Source organism: Furipterus horrens, unplaced genomic scaffold, assembly GCF_987537825.1.
Source record: "Furipterus horrens unplaced genomic scaffold, mFurHor1.1.pri manual_scaffold_7, whole genome shotgun sequence".
Classification (NCBI taxonomy): Eukaryota; Metazoa; Chordata; class Mammalia; order Chiroptera; family Furipteridae; genus Furipterus; species Furipterus horrens.
Window position 1 is genome coordinate 143660715 of NW_028327177.1, and position 24208 is coordinate 143684922.

Below are 24208 nucleotides of genomic sequence, written 5' to 3' on the forward strand. Positions count from 1 at the left end.
TGAACTCCACCGTCCCAGCCTTGGGCTCCTCAGTCGCTGAGAACCAGAAATTCCTCTCACCTGACCATGCTGCCTCGAGACATGTCATTCCTCAGGAGTCTGATGGGGTCAAAGTTCAAGGGGTGCACAAGGTTTAAAACGACAATGAGATAGGCCCCACGGGTTGCTGCATGACTCATTATCAACACCCCTAGTTTCGGTCCACACGGCATGTAGTGCCTACAGACACCGAAGCTGAGGACGTAACAAGGTACGTCCACAGCGACAGTTCAGAAAGGGAAGTGGAATCCGTGACTCAGTTTCCCTCGAACCTCACTCGGAGCTCCGTGGTGTCAGGGTACAACGTGCTTCCACAATTGCGAGCTGAACACTGGACTTTGCTGACACGCATGCACGAGCCTTTACACTACCTCTAAACGCGCTCACGTACAGTCTTGGACGGACGGGTCGCCCGCGTGCCTGGAAACCAGTCCCCTGAATTCACTCCGACGTTCCCAGGAGGAGACGCAGAAAAGCAGGCCCCCCGGAGATGTGAAGACGTGGTCCGGGCACACACATGTCCAGGCGTTTCTACTGTAAACAGTTTTTACTCGGGGGCGGGGTGGGGGGCTGGGGAAGGCGCACACCCAACAACAAAACTTACTTTGCAACATATGAAGGCGTTCCCCTCCCTACGTACACGTAGTGTCTGTGTTGCGACAGTCGGAGGAAGCCACGTGAGAACAGAAACCACGCGTGTTGCCCCACGTCTGCCCTCTGGGGCCGCGCGTTTCTGGCCGTGGCTCCGGAAAGCCGAAGCACGTGCGTCCTGCTCCGGCTCCGGGACAGACGGGCCTGCGCACGCTCCTCCTCCCGGCACAAAGCGACCTCTGCTTTACACCGCGTGACTATGAACGTGATATGTACAATGCCGTCACGGAGTACACGCGTGCGCACGTGTGCGCAAACACAGGGACGGCAGTAGCCGTCGGGGCACACCAGAGACGAGCGGGGCTCCTGGCGGCCCCGCGGCCACAGGAAGGGCTCTGGCGCCGCTGCTCCGGCCGCTGGATTTAGTCCAAGGACAAGACAGACGTTCGCAGACACAGCAGCGGGTAGAACAGGGGATTCGTGTGGAAACTGAGCGAGCCAGGCGTCTGCTGAACCGGACCGCCTCCGGGCGCAGGGTTAGCGCTGCATAGACGCTGGCGGCTGGCGGCCTAAGATCTCTAGTAGAACTTAAATAATAGGTTTTGACTGGATATAGTCCACGAAGGAGTTTAGTAAGACATTCGTATTCCCCTTTCCACTTAAATAACCCGTCTGCTCGCCATCTGCCCTCTGTGGCCAAAGTCCCTCCGCGGGTCTCAGGAACGCCACGCGCCCCCACGGCTGTGCGGACGCGGGGACCGCGCTGCGGCCCCTTCGGAGTCGGGGAGGCGGACCTGAGCAGGGGTGCGTCCCACTCCGCATGTTCAGCACCTGGAAAGAAAGCAAACGGACAGCGGGCCGCGGTCTCGAGCCGCGGGAGTCTGGACGGTGCTCTCGCGACGCGTCTCTGTCCCGCGGGCAGCTCCGCGCCCTGGAGCGGGGGACGCGGGGGCCGGCGGGGCGTGCGTGCGCGCGCGCGCAGGGGCGCGTCACGCCCGCAGCGGGAACGTGGCCGTGGAGCTGCCGTTGCTGCCCACGGAGCCCTTCTCCTTGGAGCCCGCGTAGGCGCCGATGAATGACCCGTCCTCGCTGAACAGGCCCTGGTCGCCGTCCCCGTACGGGACCAAGCTGTCCGCGCTCTCCGTGGCCTGTGTGTCCCGCTGGAGGGGCCGGAGACTCCCCCGGAGAGGCTTCTCGTCGCTGTCACTAGAAAACGAGAGGCCGTTCAGCAGCGTCGCACTGAGCTGCGCCCGGGAGGCAGCGCGGCAGGGGCGCCGGGACACGTGAGAACCTTCCGCACGCGCGCCGGGACGCTGGCGGGGCTGAGCCAAGACTAAAGGCGCCCCCAGCAACTCGCGTTTCCAGCGTCCTAACCCGTGTGCGTCGTTCTGAGGGGACCGAGAAACTTTTCCAGGGTGCGCAGCAGCTCTGCCCCCGCTTTAAAACTGGGAGCTTTGCGGGGCGCGGGGAGCCTCACTTGCTGACATAGGACAGATAGCATCTCCTTGGCTTTCCCGACCTTCGGGGCTCCGGGGGGCCTAACCCTCCCCAAAATCACTCCTTTGTTCCAGTTACTCAATCAAATTGTTCCTTGAAACCAAAGAAGTTTCTTTCATATAGTTCATCAACTCAGGTTTTTCAAATGAATTAAAAAATGGCTGGCGTTTTTAGAACGTAAGTACTACAGGCAGCCTGTATTTAAGGTTTGGGTTTTATTCTTCATAATGAGCAACTCTGAGTTAGTGAAATGTCTGGAACACGGTGCAGTCCTCTAAGTTCCTGATCAGGATTTTTTTTTAGGTACCAGCCGCTATCACACTGTGACGTTGTATGCAGGATTAAACAATTTTATCAAATTGGGAAAAGGGAGAATTTGGGAAAATATAACTAGCATGTGACCAGCGCTTGCGGACACGTGGCGGCCATTCCGGCTGCTGGGCCCGGGCCCTGTCCTCCGCGGGGACGCCTGGCTCTCTCCGCCCTCCTCACCTCGCACAGGGCTCACCAACACCGAGAAGAGCGCGCAGAGGGGGCGTGTGTCCCGTGAAAGCTGCTCAGTGCCCACGTGTGGTTCCCGTGGGGTGGCGGCCTGTGGCCACAGTCACCGGAGCCACGTGTGCTGGACAAGTAACCAGTGGGAGTGTGACCCGGGCTGACCTGACAGGTCCCCGTCATGGCCCCAGACCTCAGATCCTACGACCACAGTGGCAGAACCCCGGCAGCGGCTCTGGCCCGGGCCAGGCAGTACGTGGTGAGGAAACCCCTCCCAGAGCCACCCCTCCTGGGTGGCCGGGACAGCTGTCTCCTGGCAGGACCTTCCCCTGAGCATGCCGTTTGGGGGAGAGGATGAGAGACGGGTGACCTGCTCTAAGGGCACAGGGGGGGCACGCAACGGTATCGCCTGGGCTGAACCGAAGCCTGTGACCTCTGAACCAGGGGCTCGGGTCCCCTTCTGGGGGCTGCGTGTTTACCTGTAGTCCCCGAAAGTCTCATCTTTCCCGGACTGAACTTCTGGGTCCGGGTGCAGGTCCTCCTTCTCTTTCACTGGAGAAAAGAGAGAGAACGGATCAGGCAGAGGGTGCGGGGCACCCCAGCGAGCACTGGGCCTGCAGGGAGAACGGAGGGGCCCGTGCGCCCAACGCCGCCACGCTGACAGTGTGGTTCCGTCTGCCCCCCGCCAGTTAACAATCGAAGGGAAAAGGGTTTTCCGGGTTCCCCGTCTTTGGGCTCCGAGTCCCCGCCCGTGCAGACTCCCCCATATTGAGCATTTACGCAACGTTCTGCGGGCCAGAGGCAGGCGGAGAGGCAGGCTTAGCTGTGGCCCCTTCTGGAGAGCACGGCTCAGTACCCACTCCTCCCTCCTGACCCTTCTGGAGATGCCATCACATCTGTGTCATTAAGCTACAGAGGTTGAAGTCAACCACCGTCAACAGTGACGTTTTCCAGTGGTTTTCCGGGACCGTGGGGCACGAGGAGGGTCTTGCCTTTCTTGCTGGAAAGCGTAAATGGAACGGCTTTCTCCTTGTCCCCTCCCTGCAGAGACCAGGGGCCTCCCAGCTGCCCCAGGGAGGTAGCCTAATCCTAATCAGGGGGGGTGGCCTAATCCGTTTCCTTCAAGACACCATCTGAAGAAGCCCCCGGGCAGTTTGGAGGACCACACACTTCACCACAACAGCCTCCAAGGGTGTCCACACAGCTTCCAGTTAATTACCCAGGACCCCCGCTGATCCTTACAATCAACTCATAACACCCCAGTCTTTGAGGGAAAGGATGAGGTGTATAATCCCATACATTTTCCATGTAATTTTACAAAAATTTAGGATCTACGTTCGTTTGTTTGTTCAATATACATCATAGGTTGCCAATAAGTATTTGCCGGGTGAATCACAAGCCATGACTTCCACAAATCGGAACATGGTCGGACCGAAGGCAGTGGGGCCAAACCTCTCCCCTACGTAACAGCAGCAAAACACAGCACGTACCTCTGAATAAGAGAAAATAAATTCAGAAACGGAATGAAATTAAAGTAAGAGCAGTCATGACGTGAACTAGGATGGCCGTATGTTTACCTCATGCCCCGCTAATTCAGGGGCAGGGCACCCCGCACGTGTCAGTGATAAGAAACGTACCCCAGCAATGCTTGACCCCAGGTCCACTGACTGGGGGGCTGGTGCTATCAGAACTCATTTGGGCAGAAAATCCCTGGGTCACTAATGTGACCAGAAGCGTCCTTTCTTCTTAAGACATGAAAAGCGATGTGTGTGACTTAGCACTGAGTCTTCTCCACATCTCTGACATTTTACAAACACAGAAGAGAAGCTGGGAAGTGTTAAGTCTCATTCGAGCCATTTCAAGCCCTAGAAACCTGAAATGTGGGAACTGCGGGAGGAAACCTTCCCTTCGGTTAGTTGATGCAGGGCGTTTCTCCTCTCGGACACTGTCTCACGGGCTAACGTAAATGTGACTTCAACGTGTCACTGGGAGGATAGGAGACATCTCTGAAGAGTGCCTCCCAGAGAATAACAATTAATGAATTGGAAATCATATTAAAAACAGTTTTATCTGTTCACTTGTTGCTTTTGGGTTTATATCCTTTGTGTAAGTGAAATCATGAGCTTCTTGTCTTTTTCTGACTGACTTGTTTCACGTAGCGGGGCACGCTCTAGATTTACTCATGTTGGCTGAGTGGTATTCCATTGTATATGTGAGGGGGGACCCCAAAAAAGGAAATTATCTTCGGAGGAAGGGCCCCTGTAGTCCGGGCTTCCCCTGCTGGGCGCGTGCTCCAGGAGCCCCTCTGGGTCTGTGCGCCAGCTGGCGTTGTTGTGAGAGGCTGCGTTCGGCTTCAGTGAGTTTGTTTTGAAGGCTTTCAGCGTACCTGCCCATTTCATGATGGGGATTTACGAGCGCACCTGCCCACCCCGCACTGAGTGTTCAGCAGTTTTTGAGCAAAAACGGCCTGACTCCCATGCTCCACCCTCTCTATTCCCCGGATCTTGTCCCAAGTGACTTTTTTGTTTCCTCAGATGAAAACAGTCCTCAAAGGGAAATGCTTTGCTGATGCCAAAGAGGGGAAACAGAAAACAGCAGAAGCACTAAAAGGCATCAAAACCGACGAGTTCAAACACTGTTTTCAGCCGTGGGAAAAAAGCCTCAATGGGTGGACCGCATCCAATGGGGAGCACTTTGAAGGTGACTGAAGTTAATCATGTCAGAACACGGACTCAATCTTTTGTAAATGAAGTCCGTGTCTGGGTCCCCTCGTATACATCACATCTTCTTTGTGCCCACCCGTCGAAGGACCCACGGGCCGCGTCCACGGGGAGCGTCACCCCAGGACCTGTGAAGGAGAACGGACGCTACCTGAGTACTTCCCGCCGCGGTTCCTCTTCACGAAGCAGACGGTGAGCAGCACGAGGGTGAGGCCGGCGACGGCGCACATCAGCCCGATGAACCAGCCCTGCGTGGCGATGTCCTCGTATAGGCCCGCGCGCTCTGCCGCACAGAGGAGTCACACACTGAGCGCTGGGAAGCCACTGGCCTTGGGGAAACTAAGCACCGTTTCCAACACACAAAATGGCCTCGGTTTTGTTCCTCCTTCTAGGGACCCGAGAGGAAGGTGGCCGGGGGACAGGCAGAAGGACCCCGACACGCGCGCCTGCCTGACCGAGAAAGGACCTCCCAGCCGTGTGTCAACCTGAGGCCAGAAACCAGAGAGGACGGGGCAAGCAGTCGAGGTGAACACACACAGCGCAAGCGCAAGCAGAAGCCGCCCTGGTGACTGTGGGTTGCCATGGCGACGCCGTGGGTGCTCTTGGCTTGGTTTTTCTTTTTAGTTTTGTTACTGACAGGCGTTAATAAGCAGGAGGCATTTTTAGGCAACTCTAGCAGTAAAAGCAATTCGGGAAACGGGACCTGCATGGAGCGCTTTTCATTTGGAGTTTTGAAACGCTACGCCAAAACGAACTCAGACTGCTTTTCTCCAGCCACCGCACGGGGTGCCTCTCCTCTGGTGTGGGGGGGACAATTACGCTCTCCCCAGGACACAGGCGCGCCGGCTAAGGCTGCCCCGCACCACCCCAGTCCTCACCTCGCCCTCTCGCCTCAATCACATCTTCAAAAATGCTATTGTTATCAACCCAGCTCTTAGTCAGGAGGCGGACCGCCGGCTCGGCTCCGGGCTCGGGGGGGGCCTCGGGCGGGCGGGCCTTCTGAGTGGCATTGACTCCTTCTGGGGTCTGGCCGATCCCTTTACCTAAGGAATGCACACAGTTAAGGCATGAAGACTGTCATCGCTGAAAAGCAGGACACAAAAGTTGTTTGGGACAGATACGGGGGCCACTTGTAGCCTTTTGCCTCAGACAGCTCCCGAATTATCGGGAGGTCACGAAATCAACATTTGAGGTTTCCTTCCTTAATATTCAGTAACTCGTCCCATTCGGACGGTGAACATGCTGAAGAAACGGACCTCTAGAGTCGCCCTGGTCATGCGGGCGGCTCAGACCCAATCACAGGCTCCAGAGCGGTCCGTAAACTTGCACAAGCCTAGCAGCAGGCTGCGTGTGGCCGCCGAGGCCGGTGACTGGCAGCAGGTGACATCTGAACTGTGTTCCTCTTTCTCGCTCGTCACCATAAACATTGATGGGGCAGCATCGGAACACGTCAGGTGTTAACATAGGCACGCACCGTGTGCAGGTTTGCGGGCACAGCGAAGGGAAGGGCATGGAGCTCTGCCGGTGCTTGCAAAACTGGCCCTTCCCCAAGCCACGGATATGCCAGGATATTAATGGTAAAAACGCACAGTGGCAGCCAGGTAAAAACAGGAGTCAAGTGTAACCGAAGGAGACTTTGAACGTATGCTCTTGCAACAAAATGTCAAATACTTTCTTAGATGCTTTGCTAAGGCTCAACAGAATAAATAAAAGCCGGAAAATACGAATTTACACTGAAAGAAAGCCCACTCCATGTGCTGAGGGGATAAGGGCGTATGAAACGGTTTTCAGGGGATGCTCTATTAAATTCTAGACCAGAAACCGGGTGTCCCGGGTGGGATCGCGGCCGGGCTCCGTTACTGAGCGGCGCCGCGGGAGGAACAGGCCGGGGACGCCCGCTGAGCAAAGCCACCAGGACCGGCACCGCTGGGAGAGGGCGGTTAACTCGCACTGTGAGCAACGGAAATATTAATAGGACAGGACCTGGCACAAGCGTCTGAAAAATAGAGCAGAGCGAGTGTTTGCATTCAAACCAGGGAAGGACAGACAAGAGAAGACTCCTGCTCAGCCCCGGCTTCTCCCCCTTAGGTTCTGGGCCATGAGATCAGGGGCGGCCGGAAAATGACCGGGAGAAGGGCCGGTGCGGCCCGTCCTCAGAACGAGGGCGCCCTCCCGCCGCCCGCGGCCCCGCCGCCCGCAGGCGCCCTCCCCGCGTGCTGGCCGGGACCCCCGCAGGGCCCGCTTTCCCCTCTGACGCCCCCCCCCCCCCCCCCCCCCGTCCCTGCGGACGCCGCTGCCACCAGAGGCCCAGAGCACGCGCGGGAGGCCGGGGCCGGAGCTGGGGAGCCGGTAAGTGTGGAGCCTGTGCCCGCGAGACCAGGGCTGTGAGCCGTTTGCAGGTCGGCTGTTTGGCGCAACTGCTGGGCAGGAAATCAGAACTAATGCGTGGGTCAGGGTGCGTGGGCCAGCGTGCGTGGGCCAGGGTGCGTGAATCAGGTTGCGTGGGCCAGCATGCGTGGGTCAGCGTGCATGAGTCAGGGTGCGTGGGTCAGGGTGCGTGGGCCAGCGTGCGTGGGCCAGCGTGCGTGCGTCAGACAGCGTGAGTCAGGGTGTGTGGGTCAGGGTGCGTGGGTCAGGGTGCGTGGGCCAGCGTGCGTGGGTCAGGATGCGTGGGCCAGCGTGCATGGGCCAGGATGCGTGGGTCAGCGTGCATGGGCCAGGGTGCATGAGTCAGGGTGCGTGGGTCAGGGTGCGTGGGTCAGGGTGCGTGAGCCAGGGTGCGTGGGTCAGGGTGCGTGGGTCAGGGTGCGTGGGCCAGCGTGCGTGCGTCCAGGCACAAACACATCAGGTCAGTGTGGCAAAGTGCCCACCAGGGCAGGAGACGGTTTTACGTTTTGGGCGGAAAGTGCCCGAAAGCGAAGCCCCCTCCACGGCCCCAAGAGCAGCCTCACGGCCGTCCGCGCACACCCCAAGTTACGCAGGAGCGCGGCCCTGACCACACCGCCGAGGCCCCCGGGCGTGGCTGCTGCGCACAGCTCTGCAGACGGAGCTCACGCGGTCGTGGCGGGGCCGGCGCGGGCCCGGCCCCCCGATGGACTCACCGCCTGCCCCCGGCGTGGCGCCCTCCTCCGTGGCGGCCGCCCCGCAGCCCCGCGCCGTGCACGCGCGCACGTAGAACTTGTACTTGGTGTTGGCGCGGAGCCCCGACAGGCGCCAGCGGGGAGCGGCCGGCGCGCTGACGTTCACGTCGCTGAGGTCCCCGATCTCGTCGGTGGCGTTGACTGAGGGGACAGAGGGGGGCCTCCCGGGTCAGTGCGCGCGCCCCCAGCAGCCCTGCCCCGCTCTGCTGCCGCTCGGATTCGTGCCGCGGAGTCAGGGCCGCGCGTGGGGCCTGCGCCCGGGGAAACGGACTCGCCGCCGCCTCGGGGTCCCTTACAAACACACCCCGAACGCGCGTGCCCCTGGGGGCGCTGAGGGCGGCGGGCCATCCGGGAACGGCCCGCACTGCGAACGCGGGGGCCAAGGGGGCCCGCGCGGGGAGGGAGGGAGGGAGGGCGCGGCCGGCCTGCGGAGGCTCGGCGGGCACACGGCCCCCGCGCGGCGGACGGAGCGCGGACACGCGCGGGGCGCCCACTCACTCGTCTGGAACTGCAGCAGGTAGCCCGTGAGGTTCCCGTTGAGCCTCGCGGGCAGCCCCCAGGCCAGCGTGGCCGCGTCTTGATCCACCTGGACGACCTTCAGGAACGCCGGCTGCTCGGGCACTGGGACGCGCGAGACCGAGAACAGACACTCACGACCTGCGGCACTGCCCAGCCCCCCTGAGGCCGCCCTCGGCGCCGCGTCCCCTGGAGGCCGGGGCGCGAGCGCACGGGGTCCCGTCGACCCCGCTCCCCACGGCCGCCCCGCTCACCGCCCTCCGGCGTCCGGAAGGTGAACGGCTCGCTCTCGGGGCCCGCGCCCTTGGCGTTGTAGGCCGCGACCGTGAGGCGGAACTCGCTGAAGGCCTCCAGCGCGGGCAGCATCCCCGAGCCCCGCGGCCCCGAGAAGCGGAGGGTGCGCACCGCCGTGGGGGGCGCCCCGCCGTCCAGCAGGCCCCTCGTTTTCCACCAGCTGACCTGCAAGGGAGACGGGAGTGCTGGCCACCCCGCCCTGGCGGCAGGTGCGCCCTCGGCTGCTTCCAGAAGAAGTTCTGTTCTTAAGTTTTACTTTGCATTTTGTATTTTTTTAAAGCATCACTCGAGGAATGTGTATTGATTTTAGAGAGAGAGGGAGAAACATCGATGTGGGGGACAGCGACCGGCTGCCGCCCCTACGCCCCAGCCAGGGACGGAACACACAACCCCGGTCTGCGCCCCGACCGGGGATCGAACCTGCGACCCGCTGGTCTGCGGGGCGACGCTCCCACCCACCGGGCCCCCTGGCCAGGGCCCAGAAGCAGTTCTTTGCTTGGGGGGGGGGGGCGGGAGGGGCCTGTCAACGGGGAAGGGAAGCGGGGAAGAGACCTGGTATCCTCTCAGGCGTCCGTGGACTCTGTCCTTGGGCACGGACGACCAGGTCACTCTGACCAGCGAACTGTTCACGACGTCCACGCCGTGGACCACCGGGGCCGCGTCAGGGTCTGCAGGACACGAGCGCGGGGTCAGCGGTCAGCAGCCCCAGCCGCCTTCACAAGCCAGACTGTCTCACGGTTGAGTCTGAGCGGCACTGCCGCGGAGGCAGGTCCACGGGGACCCAGGAGAGCTCCCCCGAGCGGCGTCCCAGCCCCCGAGGGTCTCAGAGAAGGGAGCCCCCCCAACCCTGAGAGACGGGCTCCACGTGTTCAGTCAACCTGACGTCACAGCAGGCCCACGACCGCCCCCCCTCGGGGCCTGCTGCCTCGGAAGCACGTGACCTTGGCCCACGCTGTAACTGAGGTCACTTGGGCGCGTTGGGAACCTGACGTCAGTGACAGCAGCGGCCGTGAGCTGGGCACAGGCCGTGTCAGGCGCCACTGAAGGGCCGGGACTGGCTCCCGCAACCCTCGGGCAACCGAGGTCGGGTAGAAAGACTCAGACGGCAGGCGACTGAGGACGAGCCATTCCACGTCCTGTCCTTGCCACCTTCTACTCTTGGGTGAAAGCGTCACTTGGGGTCCAGGCAGGTCCCCTGCTGGGCGGGCACATGGGATGCAAGGCCGTGTCCTTTCTCCAATAAGCTGCTGGCAGGACTACAGGTATAACTATTTCATAATATGATCATATCACGAGCACTGCAAAACTCTGTGTGGATGTGTGCGCGCACATGTGTGTGAGCGTGTGTGCACACGTGTGATCCTACATGCAGACCTAGCTCTGCCCCCCGCCTGCAGACGGAGGCCAGCGCGTGGCGGCCGTGCCCTCAGGAGCGCTTTGGTGGGGGAGGGGTGACACAGCTGGAAACCTATGACATCACGCGGCCCCCCCAGCGGCAGCGATGCGTGCAGGCCTGTGATGGTCAGCGCAAGACTAGCTCTATCAGGCAATTAAAGAAAATGAAAGCCTTCGATGTGACTCCTCGCCACCACCCACACGGATCCGGCGTCCCGCCGTCACCCGAGGAGGAGGCCCGGCCACCGTCCTCGGCCCCCCCCGCCACGCCCCCACGAGCACAGAAACACCATCTGGGCAGGGGCTGCCGGCGGCACTTACAGTCCTCCCCGGAATAGAGGGTCACTGACTGGGGCTCGGGGCCAGCGCCCAGGCTGTTGACGGCTTGCACTTGGACATCGTAGGGGGCGTAGACGGCGGGCGTCATCACCCGCAGGCTGTGTTCCCGCACCGTCTCCTCTTCCCACTCCGTGGGGGCGCCCTGCGGCCTCCAGGCCACGCGGTACTCCAGGCCCGGCCCGTTCTGCTCCATGGACTTCAGGGGCTGCAACAGGAGGCAGGACTCGTCAGAGACGCGGGCGCGCTGTGGCGTGAGAAAGGCTGAGCAGACGGGCCACCTCGTGGGAAAGCTTGCCTCCCCTCGTCAGCTGGGAACAGTGGTGACGTTTCTGTCATTCTGTTAGTTAGAATGTCCCTCGGCCTTGCCTCGCTGGAAGAACCCTATGGTTTTAGTGCCTGGACGCTGCCCTTGGGGTGAAGTCTTAACTTTTCAGAAGAAAGAATCTACTAAGAAATTCTACAGAGGGTTCAGCCTGCACCTCCCCTTCCCCCTGTACCCTGCCTTCCACTCCCACGCACTGGCCCAGGGGAGACACGGCCATGAGCCCCGTGACCGCGAGTGGGCTTTCCCCTCGTTTTTCACCAGGACTCTCTCCTCCCCCAACCCCAGCCTCCTATACCTTATTTCCAAGAGAAAAACAAAGATTAGTCTTTATTTTTAGAGAATATGCATGTTTATACATTAGTACCCAGAATAGGCAGCTCCTATCAGCAATAAAATAATATCCCAGCTCTCTTGCCATTCTGTTTCCATTTCTTTAAGAACCCCTGCCCCCACACACACGCACACACGCACGCACACACACACACTTTATTCTGCTGTATACGAATATTTAGTGGTGGAATTTCTAGCATAGGAAATGGGTTATTTCCGCTCTCGTTTGTAATTGAGCGATACTTTTAACTCACAAAACATTGATGTGGTGTAAGCCACCCTATTAATTTCACAAACATGGAAATTGCATTTACATGAATCAGTTATGGAAACGACATTAAAAATGTGACTTGAGTCCTGGCTTGTAGGGCTCGCTTCTCTCAGCAGTAACTCTGTCTGTACATGTGAGCCGTTCGATGATGTTACATATATGCTCCTGCGTAATTTTCAGTGCTTCTTGACTCAACCTAATTTACTAAAATGCTCATTAGAAGCATTGGTTGGAATCAAGTTGAAAACACAATCTTATACCAGCAAAGTAATTTCAAGTCTACATTTATTCCAAAGGGAAAACTTCTATTAGCTAGCAGTCAAAAAAAAAAAAAACAGCAAAGCAAAGCAAAAGCCTGAGACCTCGCACACAGCCCTGGGTTAGACCTGCATTCACTGGACAATCGTCACTGCCCTGCGGCTGTAAATTCTCTGGGACCTCAGCGCAGCCCCTGCGGGCCAGGCCGTGACCCCAAGTCTGTGCTTCCTCTGCAATCGTACTCCCTCAGCGCCGCCCCCGCCCCCCCGACAGCCCACACGTCCAGTTACGACATTCAGTTTACACATGCGCTGCTCCAAGGGACACTGTCCCGCTGGCTGAGCCCGTGCCACTGTCGGGAACACTGAAGCAAGACCGCACCCACCCGGCGGCCTCCTTGGTGCATGGACCCCCAAGCAGATGGCAGGAACCCTCTGTATCTGGCTTCCAGGCGATGGTCGCCAGCTCAGCAAACTCTCCAGTAGGCTCCAAGCAAAGACAGGAGGCCGGAGGGGCCCGAGCTGAGCCAGGGGAGGGGGCCGCCAGCCTGTCCCCTCAGGGAGCTGTCCCCGAGGAGCGGGCCCTAAGGAAGAGGCTCTCCATGTGGGGCCCAGGGGTCTCTAGACGGGTCCGCGGAGGTCCTCCTTCCAAGGATCTTAGAAACCCATGGAATTATAGCATTTTCAGGAAAAAGAGCCTCTACTGCTCCCCTACTTTAAAAAGAGAGGCAGGCACAAAGCCAGGTTACAGGGACTGACCCGGAAACCGGACGGATGGTCATCGGCCTTGACCCCATTCTAAGCCTGCAGAGTTTCTTTTTTCTGACGGAGACAGTGCGGCCTGGGCCCTTCAGGGCTGAAACCCTGACGGGGTGAAGCGGCCAGGTAACTGAAGAAGCTGCTATTCACAGAGCGTTAGTGGGCTTGGCCTTTGGGGGGTTTGTTTTGTATTCTATGTTTTTGGTGTCCATGAGATTAGAAACTTGCTGTTTGCTTGAAGCTCAAGTTTAACATACATATACCTCCACTTCAGAACTAAGGAAATGCCAGGCAACAGTCACTCTGATATAATTAATATTTACCTGGCTGGGTTGCAGTGGGCTCTTAATTTCTGCTTTAAGGGACATTATCATTTTTAACGCAAAATACGCCGTGAGATGTGGCCCCCTAGTGTGGGAAGGAGAGTTTTAGAGCCACTGCTAGCTGCAATGACGAGTGCCGGTAGGGAGGGACATAGTGCGTTACTTTTACAAATGTCTTCACTAAGTAGTGTGACTGGTTTATGAAGATAATTCATAGGCAACAGCACATGAGCTGTAAGTAAGGAAACTAAAATCCGTCTTGTGGTTTCTAAGTAAGGGTCACACATTCGGTCGGTAAGTGAGCCGTCACCCGCATGAGGCTCAGTATCTTACTTTCCTCCGCAGGGTGCTTCATTCAGTTACGTCCCAGTTTACTCCTGATGCACTTGCCTGTTGTCTGTCTCTCCCGCTGGAATACACAGCCTTGGAAAGCAGAGAGTGTATTTTCTCCTTAACTGCCCCGTGCAACCCCAGGACCTCACCATACATTACTTTTCAATAATTCATGTTTAATGCCAAAAAAAAATATCAGGGGTGTGTACTTTGTTCCTGGTGCTCATCTGAGTTGTTCATCGTTTTGTCAAAGATCGACTATATTTTAAATGAATTTCTTCTCTCTGATCATTGTCTTAGAGAAAGGGGTCTTCTCTGAGTCCATCTCTGGAGGGGTCGGGTGACTCGGCCCGTGTCTGTGTGCCCCCCTGGGAAACACCGGGCCCGGCTCCTGCCTGCAGGGGGAGCCCCACGACAGGAGCCCTGAAACTCGCTGGTGCGCCCGAGAGGATCAGACCTCCGGACGTTCCGGGACAACAGCAAACACGATGGGACAGATTACGGACGCACCTGCCAGCATCGCTACACATCCCTCACTGCTGCCTCCCTCCCGTCGACTAATGACCGAATGACATGTCGCTGACTCTTCGAAGACAAATTACAAACGCTTTCGGGGTGTGATCTCATTAAGACAAGCGCAGAGCGTGAGTGATCAGCCCTGTGTGTCTTTGGGGAATAAAGAGAGAGGCTTCTGGGCAGGAGCAGCAGGAAGGCGGACAGAGGGGCCAGCCGCCCGGGGCTGACTCGGAGCCCGGCTCCCGGCGAGGCCACGGGGTCCTGGGAGCCCAGCTTCTCGGCGCAGAGGGCAGGGCTGACACCAGGAGTGCCCACAGCCCCCAGGGGGGAGGGGGGACGAAGGACCGAGTGACGGCGGGACAGATGGGCCCGCTGAGGGGCCGACCAGCTGATCACCCAGCCCCCCAGCCGCCGGCCAGCGTGGTGTCTGCCTTACGGAACCTCAAAGAGGGGAAGCCAGAGGTACTCGAAAGGACCAAACTGCATCACTTCAGGCTACAAACTGATTGTCAAGACAGTGCAGTAGCAACTATGACCATGTAAATATTCTGGAATAGATTAGTTTCTGTGTATTACCAGTTCTTTTTTCTAATTTTAAATTTGAAAAACTCAATTGCTCTAAAATGATAATAAAATGTTGGCATTGATATAAAAATAGTAACTAAATGTTTTGCAGGTATGGGCCATCAGATTATGTAATAAGTACTAAGACCAATATACCGGGAGAAAGCATTAGATCAAACCCTAGACATCTTCAAATTCTCTCAAAAATCCTACCTGGAGCGAAGTATACAAATAAATTAGTATGTCCCAGCATACATTCTAAAATGTCCTGTATTTATGTAAAATTAAATAAACTCAATGGTGGAGTACGTAGCAATCAGAATGGGTGAATGGCAACCTACTTCCCAGGAGGTTAAAATGCTTGTTCGTGAAGTATGTCCGAGTAACAGAGGGGAAATTTTCTGAAAAGTCACGGAAGGCCGTTAGAAATGAGACGCACGCAAAAACTCACGTGACCTGAGCTGATACAAATGTGATGCCGCGTTTAAAGAGGACAGTCTAACTAATAACTTCTAGCGGCGCTAAAGGCGGGGACGTGTTTCAAGTCGAAGATGCCCAGGTAAAGCCCAGCTCGTGTGCTGACGGGTGGGACTGCCCAGCCCTGGGACCTCCGTGTCCAGATCGGGAACAAGGTGCTGACGCCTGACCAGGCTTCCTCAGAATTCGGTAAAAATAAACCAGATGCCACTGGTGCTTCGTGGTGGCAGCTGCTACGTGGGCGCCACTCCTCTGCTCTGCTCAGTAGCTCACGGGCCGCCCGCCGGGCTGGAGGGAAGGGTGAAGGTCTCCCGTGTTGTCTGGCCGGGAGGACAGCTGGGATTCTGGTTACAGAAATGCCAGGAATCTGGAACTTTGGCAGCGGGTTATATTTAAATCAACATGAATAATCTTTTTAAAATTATTTACCACTGTCAAACTCAGTTTCATCATTTTGAAACACCAATGGTCTTTAAAACATACAAATAAAATAATTTATAAACTATAATAATTAATATAATATAAATATCTCCTTTTGCTTCAAAAGCACCGTTTCATCATTATACATAGCAAGCAGAACTAAAAGAAGGAGGAAAAAGAACACAAAGAAAGACATTAGAGAGTACACACCTCCCACTTTATAATCATCTCCTTGGGTTGAGAGGCTTGAACCCGGATGTTCTGTGGATTCTTGTCTGGAGCTGAAAAATTACAAGCATTAAAATTATTTTTCCCATTGTATGGTCCCTAGGCAAATCATCCTATCAACACCCCCTCAAAAATATGCTTAAATAACTTCGATATATTTATTCATTTCTATCAAGCTCAGTTCCCAGAAAGATTCAAGACGGCATTGCTGAGATATAACTGACCTCTAACACTCTAAGTTTCAGGTGTACACGGTAGTGATTTGATATAAGTGTATCTGCAGATATGGCCACACAGTTTACATTTATATGTATATGCTGCAAAGTGATCACAACAGTAAGATTAGCCAACACATCCACTACCTCACATATGGCAACTTTAAAATGCATATTTTATTGAAAGGAGGTCGTGTTCCTGAAGTCACAGTCACTCCAAGGAGAGTAAATGCCTTACTCTCGTGTATCTTAATTTTAAACCTGCCGTTTAAATTTTAAATGTGAATTTAAAAATCCTAACCCTACTTTTAAAAAGTGTGTTGTCATTTGAAGCTGCTTTCCTTTTTGTATTACAATTATTAGACATTCATGCTGCGACCGTTTGCCTCTGAGCTGAAGAAATGAAACACCGGGCATCAACGTCGACAGCCAAGCAGGACGCGGCGGACACCGAGCCCCACAACAGACCGGGACGCGTGTGTCCTAGAAGAACGACTCAGTACGCAGCCCGGTGCCACGTCCAGCTGAGGCCCCTCACGCGAGTACCTGACTCGGTGGTTTCATTGCGCCTCCTGGCCCGCCCTCAGCCAGAAGGGAGTGGGGCCCCAGAGCGTTTATCTCAGCGGGAAAGGCCGGCACGGGGCACGGCCCACTGGTGCGCTCAGCCCACTCAGAACATCCCTGCGCGCTGCCCGTCTGGGGCTTAAGTAAGAGGAATGTGTCTTGCTGTCTTGGGAAAGTAGACAGATACTGAGACACAAAAGGTGAACTAGATGCGTGACATGGATGGTGTCCGACGCACTGACCAATGTCACAAGGTGCCTCTCCTGCGTCCAAGCTGTATTTCGGGAAGTGGAACCCCTGACTTGGTCTCTCTACGCTGAACTTCAGAACTTACTTTGTACCTGATTTTAACGCGATCTTCAACGACCAGGAGTCCCTCGGGAACGCTCGCTCGCACCCCTGCCTGCTGACTTCTGCCCTGTGCCCCACGGGATGTCATCCCTGACGGGACCGGTGGGACCTGGACTGTTTTGTGTGTTGCAATCTGCAGAACTTCCGGAGCCCTGTGGCGGGACCCGTCTCAAGCCCTGGACACCCCAGCCGTTCGTGGTAAGGACAGACAGAGGCGGGGCGGGACCGGCGCGCACGCTCAGAGCCCGGAGTGAGAGCCCGCGGCCCACCTGCCGGCGGCGTCTCGTGGTGGTCCGAGGGCCGGCTCGGCTGGCTCCTGCCCACTTCATTCACGGCCGTGACCCGGAACTGGTATCTCACGTACGGCGCCAGACGGAGCAGGACCGAGGTCTCCTCGCCGCCGACGGACGCCAGGGCCTGCCACCGGCCAGGCGCCTCCTTGTCCCCTTGGAACTCCACGACATACTCTGCGGAGGGAGCAGCGGGGCCGTGAGCGTGTGTGCGTGGCGGGGGTTTGTCCGCGGTGGGACATGTTCTGGAGGCCGTTTCCAGAAGGGCGGCCGCCCGCCGGGGCCCCGGCCGTCCCTACCGGTCACATTGCTGTTGTGGCTGTCCCCCGCGTCCCACGCCAGCCGCACACTCCTGTTCTGTCTGTCTGACAAGCGAAGGTTTGCTGGTGGGTCCGGGACGTCTGGTTAAGAACGAAAATGAGGACACGCGCTCAGGCCCACGGCCAGCCCTCCCCTGCGGGCCTGCCCCTCCCGTCCGGGCCGCCCTGCTGGGAGTGCCACCCGGCGCTGAGCACAGCACCCGGGCCCGCGGGCCGCGGCACCTGCGCCCTGAGGGCGGGCTCACAGGGGCGACGCGGGGCCCTGTCTGAGCCTCGGGTCCGGCAGAGGGGGCGGCTGTGCACCGGGGACGAGCCGGCCCCGGGGGCGGGGTGCCGAGGAAAGCCCCGGGCTGCACTGGGCCAGGGCAGGCGTGGGCCGGCGCCACCCATGCGGGTCAGCTCGCCAGGTCACAGAGTGGGTGGGCGCTGCCCTGGGAGGGGGGGTGAGCCTCAGGAGGTCGGTGCCCGGCCAACGGTCTGGGAGCCTCACCCACGGGTGAGCTCAGGACGGCCTGCCGCACCTGCACCCTCGGGGTGCGCACGGCTTCCTGATTAGGAGGCTCACTTGGAAGCTGAACGAGAGGCGGGGCCTTGCAGAAGCCGTGAAGTGTCCCCACCCTTCCTGGAGTCCTGGGGGCTCAGCCTCCGCCTCCAGCTTGGAGCATGACGGCTGGGCAGCCACCGGGGCCCCCGCACCCCACGCTAGCATCTCTGCTCCGAGGCCCCTTTCTCTGCACCCCCAGAAGGGCGGCTCCACAGCCTGAGGGCTCGCCTGCCTCCCGCGGGGGCTGGCAGCTGGTTCCCACGGAGGGAAAGGGACTGAGCATTAATCACCCTCTTTACAGGGAGACGAGGAGACAGTACTGGAAAGTGGGGTCACTACTTAATAGTAAAATTCAAACCAGCGATACACGTGCAGGGGCTCAAGGGACCGGGGGCTCATCGTCACCAGGAATGGAGACGGAATGACCAGAGTCCTCGTCAGCGAGTCCACGTACCGAGGACGGTCACGTGAGTGTCATCGGACACGCTGTCCAGAGCCGTGTGAGCGGAGCAGGAGTACACGCCCTGGTCCTCCGGCGTGACGTTGGCGATGGTCAGGTGAGGTCCATCGATGGCCACCCTGCGGGGGACCGTGAGCACGTGAGCGGAGGAGGCAGGCCCACGGCAGGATCGGGGCCCTTGCAGAACCTCGCCTTCCCCGTGGTGAGCTGGCTTCACATGACGCCAACGTTCTGTCGGGGCGGCTGCACACAGTGTCACCGCAGCACACACATGGCCACATGGCCGTGGAAGGCAGCAGCTTGGCGTTGTGATCACGACCAAACCCAAGCCCGTGTGATGCCGGGCTTGGTGACGGGCCCGCGTGCCTGGGTGGGTCTGAGGGGCCGGCGGGCCTCCCAGCAGCCCCGGCAGAGCGGAGGGGCCTCCCCGCAAAGGGCGGCTGTCTGGGCTGCTTCTCACTGCGGATCCCTGCTGCCCATGACCGGCACCCCCACCCCGGGCCGACTGCACACGACATCTGCCGACAGTTCCGCCAGAGGCGGCATCTGAACAGCAGGGGGCAGGCCAGCCCTTCTTTCTGTGACTCAGCCGCAGGATGCTGTGGTCATGCCTGTCTGTGCCACTTCATAACTGACTGCACTGTATGAAACACACATGAACTGTTAGCATGCCTGTGTCCGGCTAGCGTCACTATTCAGGGGCCTTTCACATCAGAAGTATACTTACAGCCGTCTGCCATTTAGGTGAAATAAATAACGCCCTCCTTGTGGGGAGAGAAACTCCCGTAATGGAGGGCTTTGATGTAAAACTCCGCCAACTGCGGAGAAGCCGGGACCGTAGGAATCCGCTTCAACCCACAGTCAGCCTGACAACGTCCGTCCCACTGTCTGATTGCAGACAGAGGGGATTCCTCCCCCGTCACTGACCGGTTGGCCGACTGCTCCCTGGTCTTCCCCTTCAGGAGCCTGAGCGCCATGTAAACGTGGTGACGCAGCCACGTGAACCCTTCCCCAGGTCCCGTGAGCCATGCGCCCGCACGTCCCGTATCAGAATGTGACACACGTGGGCCACGATGGGCAGTTTACCCTCCTGGATGGCGGACTGCGACTGAGCCGGCCCTTCCAACAGGGCGCAGCCTCCGGCCCCCGCCCGGTGAGGGGCGGACGGACGGACGGAGCGCAGGCCCGGGCCTTCCCAGCGCAGCTGGGCCCTCGGCTGAGACCAGCCTCCCGCTCTCCCTGATGCGCTTCACGTCATCTGGGGCCCCGCAGCACCCGCACCCCGCCTTCATCCACGCTCTCGTCTACGTGTTTCCTGCGTCCTGGGCGCGCAGGCTGGAAGGCGCAACGTCTACCTGCCAGCGCGTTGAGCAGGACTGGTCCTGAGCAGGTTCCGGCCCTGCCCGTGGGAGGCTCCAGTGGGCCGTGGGGGGCAGGGAAAGGTCACGGTCCCCTCGGGTGGCAGGGGTGGACGTGGTGGTGGGGGCTGGGGTGGCCGTGAAGGCAGCATGGTTTGCACGCGTGGGCATCCCACCCGAGGCCGGGTGCCTGAGGACCCAAATTTCAGGGAGCAGCCGCCTCTGAGGTGTCTCCTCCGTAGCCCCCACGCCTCGTGAGCCGTGAACAAGCCTCGGAACCCTGGACTGACCCTGATCACGTGCGAACAGGACGGTCCCCGTCACACGGGAATCGGTCACAGAAACAAGAGAGACACGTGCAGAAAGCGAGGCCGGCGCCTGTCTGGCCCGAGGACGGGAGTGGGTCCGTGCTGACACCTGACCCCCGTCCCCCACGCACCTGCCGTCCTCGCTGCCGTTGGCCTGCAGGGCGGCCCCGCCTTTGCTCCAGGACAGCCGCAGGCTCTGCTGCAGCTGCGCGTCACACCAGCTCTCGCAGCGCAGCACGAGGGGGTGTGCCCGGGGCACACGCGGGTTCTTGGGGGACACTCGGACCTCCGTGGCGTCTGTGAGTTCCAAACACACACACGCGGGTTAGAGCTGCGGCGCCCACCCCGGGGCCACACGAGCCTGCGGTTTAACCACCGCCGCTGTGGGCACCGCAGGGCCGCCTCGCGCACGCCTGTCACGCCGCCACGCCCTGACCACCCACCGTCACCGTCTTCCTCTGCCCGGGCGGCGGACCGAACCCGAGGCAGAGGCCACGGCTCCCTACGCGCAGGGCAGCGGCGCCCTCTCCGCTCCGGGCGTGGGCACGAGCGCATGGGGCCTGCCTGGCAGCGGGAGGGACATTTACCCAATGAGGGGGTGAAGCAGGTGGAGGGATCAGGAAGTACAGACGGCAGCTACGAAACGGTTGGGGAAAGGTCAGGCGCAGTCGGTAACACTGTCCCAGCGGCCCATGCAGCTGGGGTCCCGGGAATACCGGGGTCACCGTGTAAGGGGCGTGACTGTCTCACGCTGAGCGGCCCCTGAAACGAGTGCACTCCTGAGCGTGGACTGTGATTAAAATGTTTCTCAAAAGAAACCGTATGAGGAGGAGGGAAGCGAGCGTCGTGGGGCAGACCAATGAGACTGGCCGTGAAGCCGGGTGACAGGGACCGATTATGTTATACGTCCTGACTGACCTTTGCGCCCAGTGAAAGGTTCACTTACACAGCTTTTAACCGTCTTTGTTTCTTTTCTAAAGTCAGTCAGTCGGACCCACAATCTGAAGCTCCAGCGCAGGCGCTCTGGCCTTCTTGAAACACGTTTGCGTCCTTATGATTATTTCAAAACACATCCTCCTCCTCCTAAAGGCCCTGCTGACGGGACAGGACGTTGCCCCCAGGAGCCCCCTCACGTCTCCCGAGCTGACCCCCAGCTTTGTTCTCATGGTCACTCTCTGCCTGTTACCTAAGGAACCGATTCAGCATGAGAAGTGATAACAAATTCGGTTACTTGGTGGCCCAGGCACAAAAGGTAGGGACAGTATCAGACTAAATCCATTTTAAGTGAATTACTGAACATTCTTCTTTCTCCTAATTCTAAGTTCAAAGTCAGACACCCATTTAATAATAACGGTGCCGTTTAATAGCACGTGAGTCCGTTCAGCAGGTCTCTGCTGGAACACTCACAGTGACACTTGATAATTATGGCGAGTCTATGAATACTGACATGCCCACCTTACCGAGGAAATAATTTAAGAGTGAAATGAAATTAAGGAGTAGCACCAATGCCTCTTGCAGGTAAGAGGCTGGGCTGGGATTTGAACCCCAGTCCATTAGAGACCAAAGCTCATGCTTTAAACCACTGAGCCACTGAGCCACGTGATCTCTCATCTAACGCTGCTGTTCACGTCCCTCCTTTATACGCAGACAGAGCTTCCGTGGCGCTTCGCTGCGGTGGCTCCAGCATGTCCCTGGCCCACAAAGGGCACCAGTTCCTGGACTCGCCTGTCTCTCTGCCGAGCAGCGGCGTGAGGTCCCCGTGGGCTGGCACCCGGAGGGGTGGGGGCACTGGGCCCCTGAAGGTCACGTGAAGCCCAGGCTTCCCCCTCCCTGACTTTGAACCTGGCTGGGTTGCTTCCCCGGGAGGTAGGCCGGCTTTATGAAGCATAAAAGAATCATCTTCATGACTTCAAAGGGGCATTTTGAAAAACTGTACATGGCACTTGGAAATGCAGAGACTTCAGAGGGCAGCGCCAGAAACAGGCTGCGGGGTGGCGTGCGGGTGACTTAGGACAAAGGAAGACTCGGACACCGGAACAAATCCGAGACCCAGAGAAGAATGAACACGTGAAAGGCAAGGGAGGAGGGAGGGCTGTGCTGCGGGGGTGGGGGGAGAGCCAGGGAAATGTCGGGGTGCCAGTGAAAACCGCTGCTGAACACACGCACACCCTGCCTCCACGCGGCGGCAGGGCGGAGGTCACGTCCCCACCCGTCACCAAAGCGCACCTACCCGCGTGTGGGGCGGCACCTTCCCCTCCTGTGTGTTTCCCTGAAAATCAGAGAATCAGGGAAACCCCAGGGGCCGCGAATGGTTTCCCAGGGCTTCGTTCTGAACAAAGAAATACACGGCTCCTGCTGCCTCGGAAAGAGGACAGGGTCTTCCCGGTCCATCCTACCCAGTCTTTGTGGAGCTGAACTCTGGTGAGCTCATCCGTGACATTTGCAGCTCTCAGAGTCGATGGCTTGTATCAGCACGCTGAGCTGGTTACTGACATAAAAGGTAGTTACAGAAATACCCAAACAGGGCGTTTTCAGACATCGCTGGCCAGGTCAAGAACCCCCAGCTCCCTCCTAACTGGGGGGGAGCCACGCTCCTACCTATCACGGCAGGTCCTGGCATTGCTACGGGGGTCTTTTGGACAGAACGCTATTTACAAGTCTGCAAACATGCTGACAAACGGAACCCGTTGGGAACGCGTGCCCAGTGAAGGCAAAACAAAATTACTTCGAATATCCAGAGTGGCCGTGACTGCGGTTTTCCCTTTGGCGTTTTCCACCCAGCAGGTGTAGGAGCCTGCGTCCTCCTCAGTGGCTCTGCTGACCCGCAAGGTGCCGTTGTCATAGACGTGGTACCGCTGACCGGACACCGGCTTGAGCTCCTCCGCCTTCAGCCTGTGGACAGGAAGGCGTCAGTTAATGGGGGCCGTGAGACCCGGGTGCTCGCTGGGGTCACGAAGCTTGTCCCTTCTCCGGGCTCGGCCGACCCCATGCGATGCTCCCGCGGGTCACAGGGAACCACCCACCGGTCCCAGCGGCGGGCAGCCGGAGGGCCTCCTCTGCGGCGGTGCCTCTGCCCTGCGTCTCAGCCCAGCGCCCCGTGGCGCGTCTGCGCTCAGAGCTCGGCACAGCTGTGTCCTGGCTCGGAGCCGGTGACCTCCCAGCTAACAACCGCCCGGGACCCAGCGTGGGCAAGCCCGAACTTGAAAGCAGTCATGGCCCTGCCGCACCCCCTGCTGTGCTGGGAAAACAAGGGCCCCTGGGAGACCTCGCAGGCCAGCCGGGGAGTCCCTCCTGTCCCGCCACGTGGGTTCCGCCCACCTTGTGACCCCGAGTCTCCCGCCATGGGCACCCGCTTCCATGTGTTCACTGCCGCAGCTTGGACAATTCACAATGGGAAGCCGTGGAGCTAAAATGTCACAGGACGGACGCCTTCCTGCGTCCCCAAGGGATTCCCAATGATATTTTCAAAGACAGACCAAAAGTTGGAAAGACAGCCTGACATGACCGAGCCCCCAAGCCCCGCCAGCATCCACGGCCCCTGCACCTCTCTCTCCGTGGGGAGAGCACACCCCTCTTTATTTAACCCGCCGTCGGCTTCCCGCCACGTGCAGCTGGGCCGCTCCCAGACAGATACCTGCCTTGACCGCGTTTGTGGTCCCCCCGGGGGGACAGGCGTCACCCACTGATTCACAGCAATTACGTCCTTGGTGCCAGGAGCACAGACGCCGGCCCGTCCAGCCCGGGGCCTGGGCCGTCTGTGAGGGGCAGGCTCGGCCCCGTCCTGGCTGCCCACGTGGGGCAGACGGCGCTTCCGGGGGGCGTTTAAAAATCAAAACCAACGCAGTGAAAACCCACGACGAGCAACCGCCCCACAGTTTAGAGAAAGACCCTGCCCTTGGGTGACCCCTCAGAGCGGTGGGAACGACTTGGGAGCACGCGGACCACCACGTGTGTCTCCTGAAGCCACGG

The 24208-nt window shown here is 58.8% G+C and overlaps 1 protein-coding gene across 1 annotated transcript in view; it reads right to left on the reverse strand.

Moving 5' to 3' along the window:
* Positions 1–243: 243 nt before the first annotated feature.
* CHL1 (cell adhesion molecule L1 like) overlaps positions 244–24208 on the reverse strand; it is a 104982-nt gene continuing 81017 nt past the window's right edge. The window contains exons 12-26 of the mRNA XM_090284882.1: positions 22965–23131; positions 20371–20536; positions 18568–18692; positions 17549–17650; positions 17229–17426; positions 15812–15882; positions 11009–11231; positions 9845–9960; positions 9253–9457; positions 8981–9103; positions 8444–8623; positions 6221–6385; positions 5494–5625; positions 3102–3174; positions 244–1836 (exon numbers count right to left, since the gene is read on the reverse strand). Coding sequence (XP_090141008.1) covers positions 1620–1836; positions 3102–3174; positions 5494–5625; positions 6221–6385; positions 8444–8623; positions 8981–9103; positions 9253–9457; positions 9845–9960; positions 11009–11231; positions 15812–15882; positions 17229–17426; positions 17549–17650; positions 18568–18692; positions 20371–20536; positions 22965–23131 — 2263 coding nt within the window. The 3' untranslated portion in view covers positions 244–1619. The remainder of the gene's footprint in view (positions 1837–3101; positions 3175–5493; positions 5626–6220; positions 6386–8443; positions 8624–8980; positions 9104–9252; positions 9458–9844; positions 9961–11008; positions 11232–15811; positions 15883–17228; positions 17427–17548; positions 17651–18567; positions 18693–20370; positions 20537–22964; positions 23132–24208) is intronic.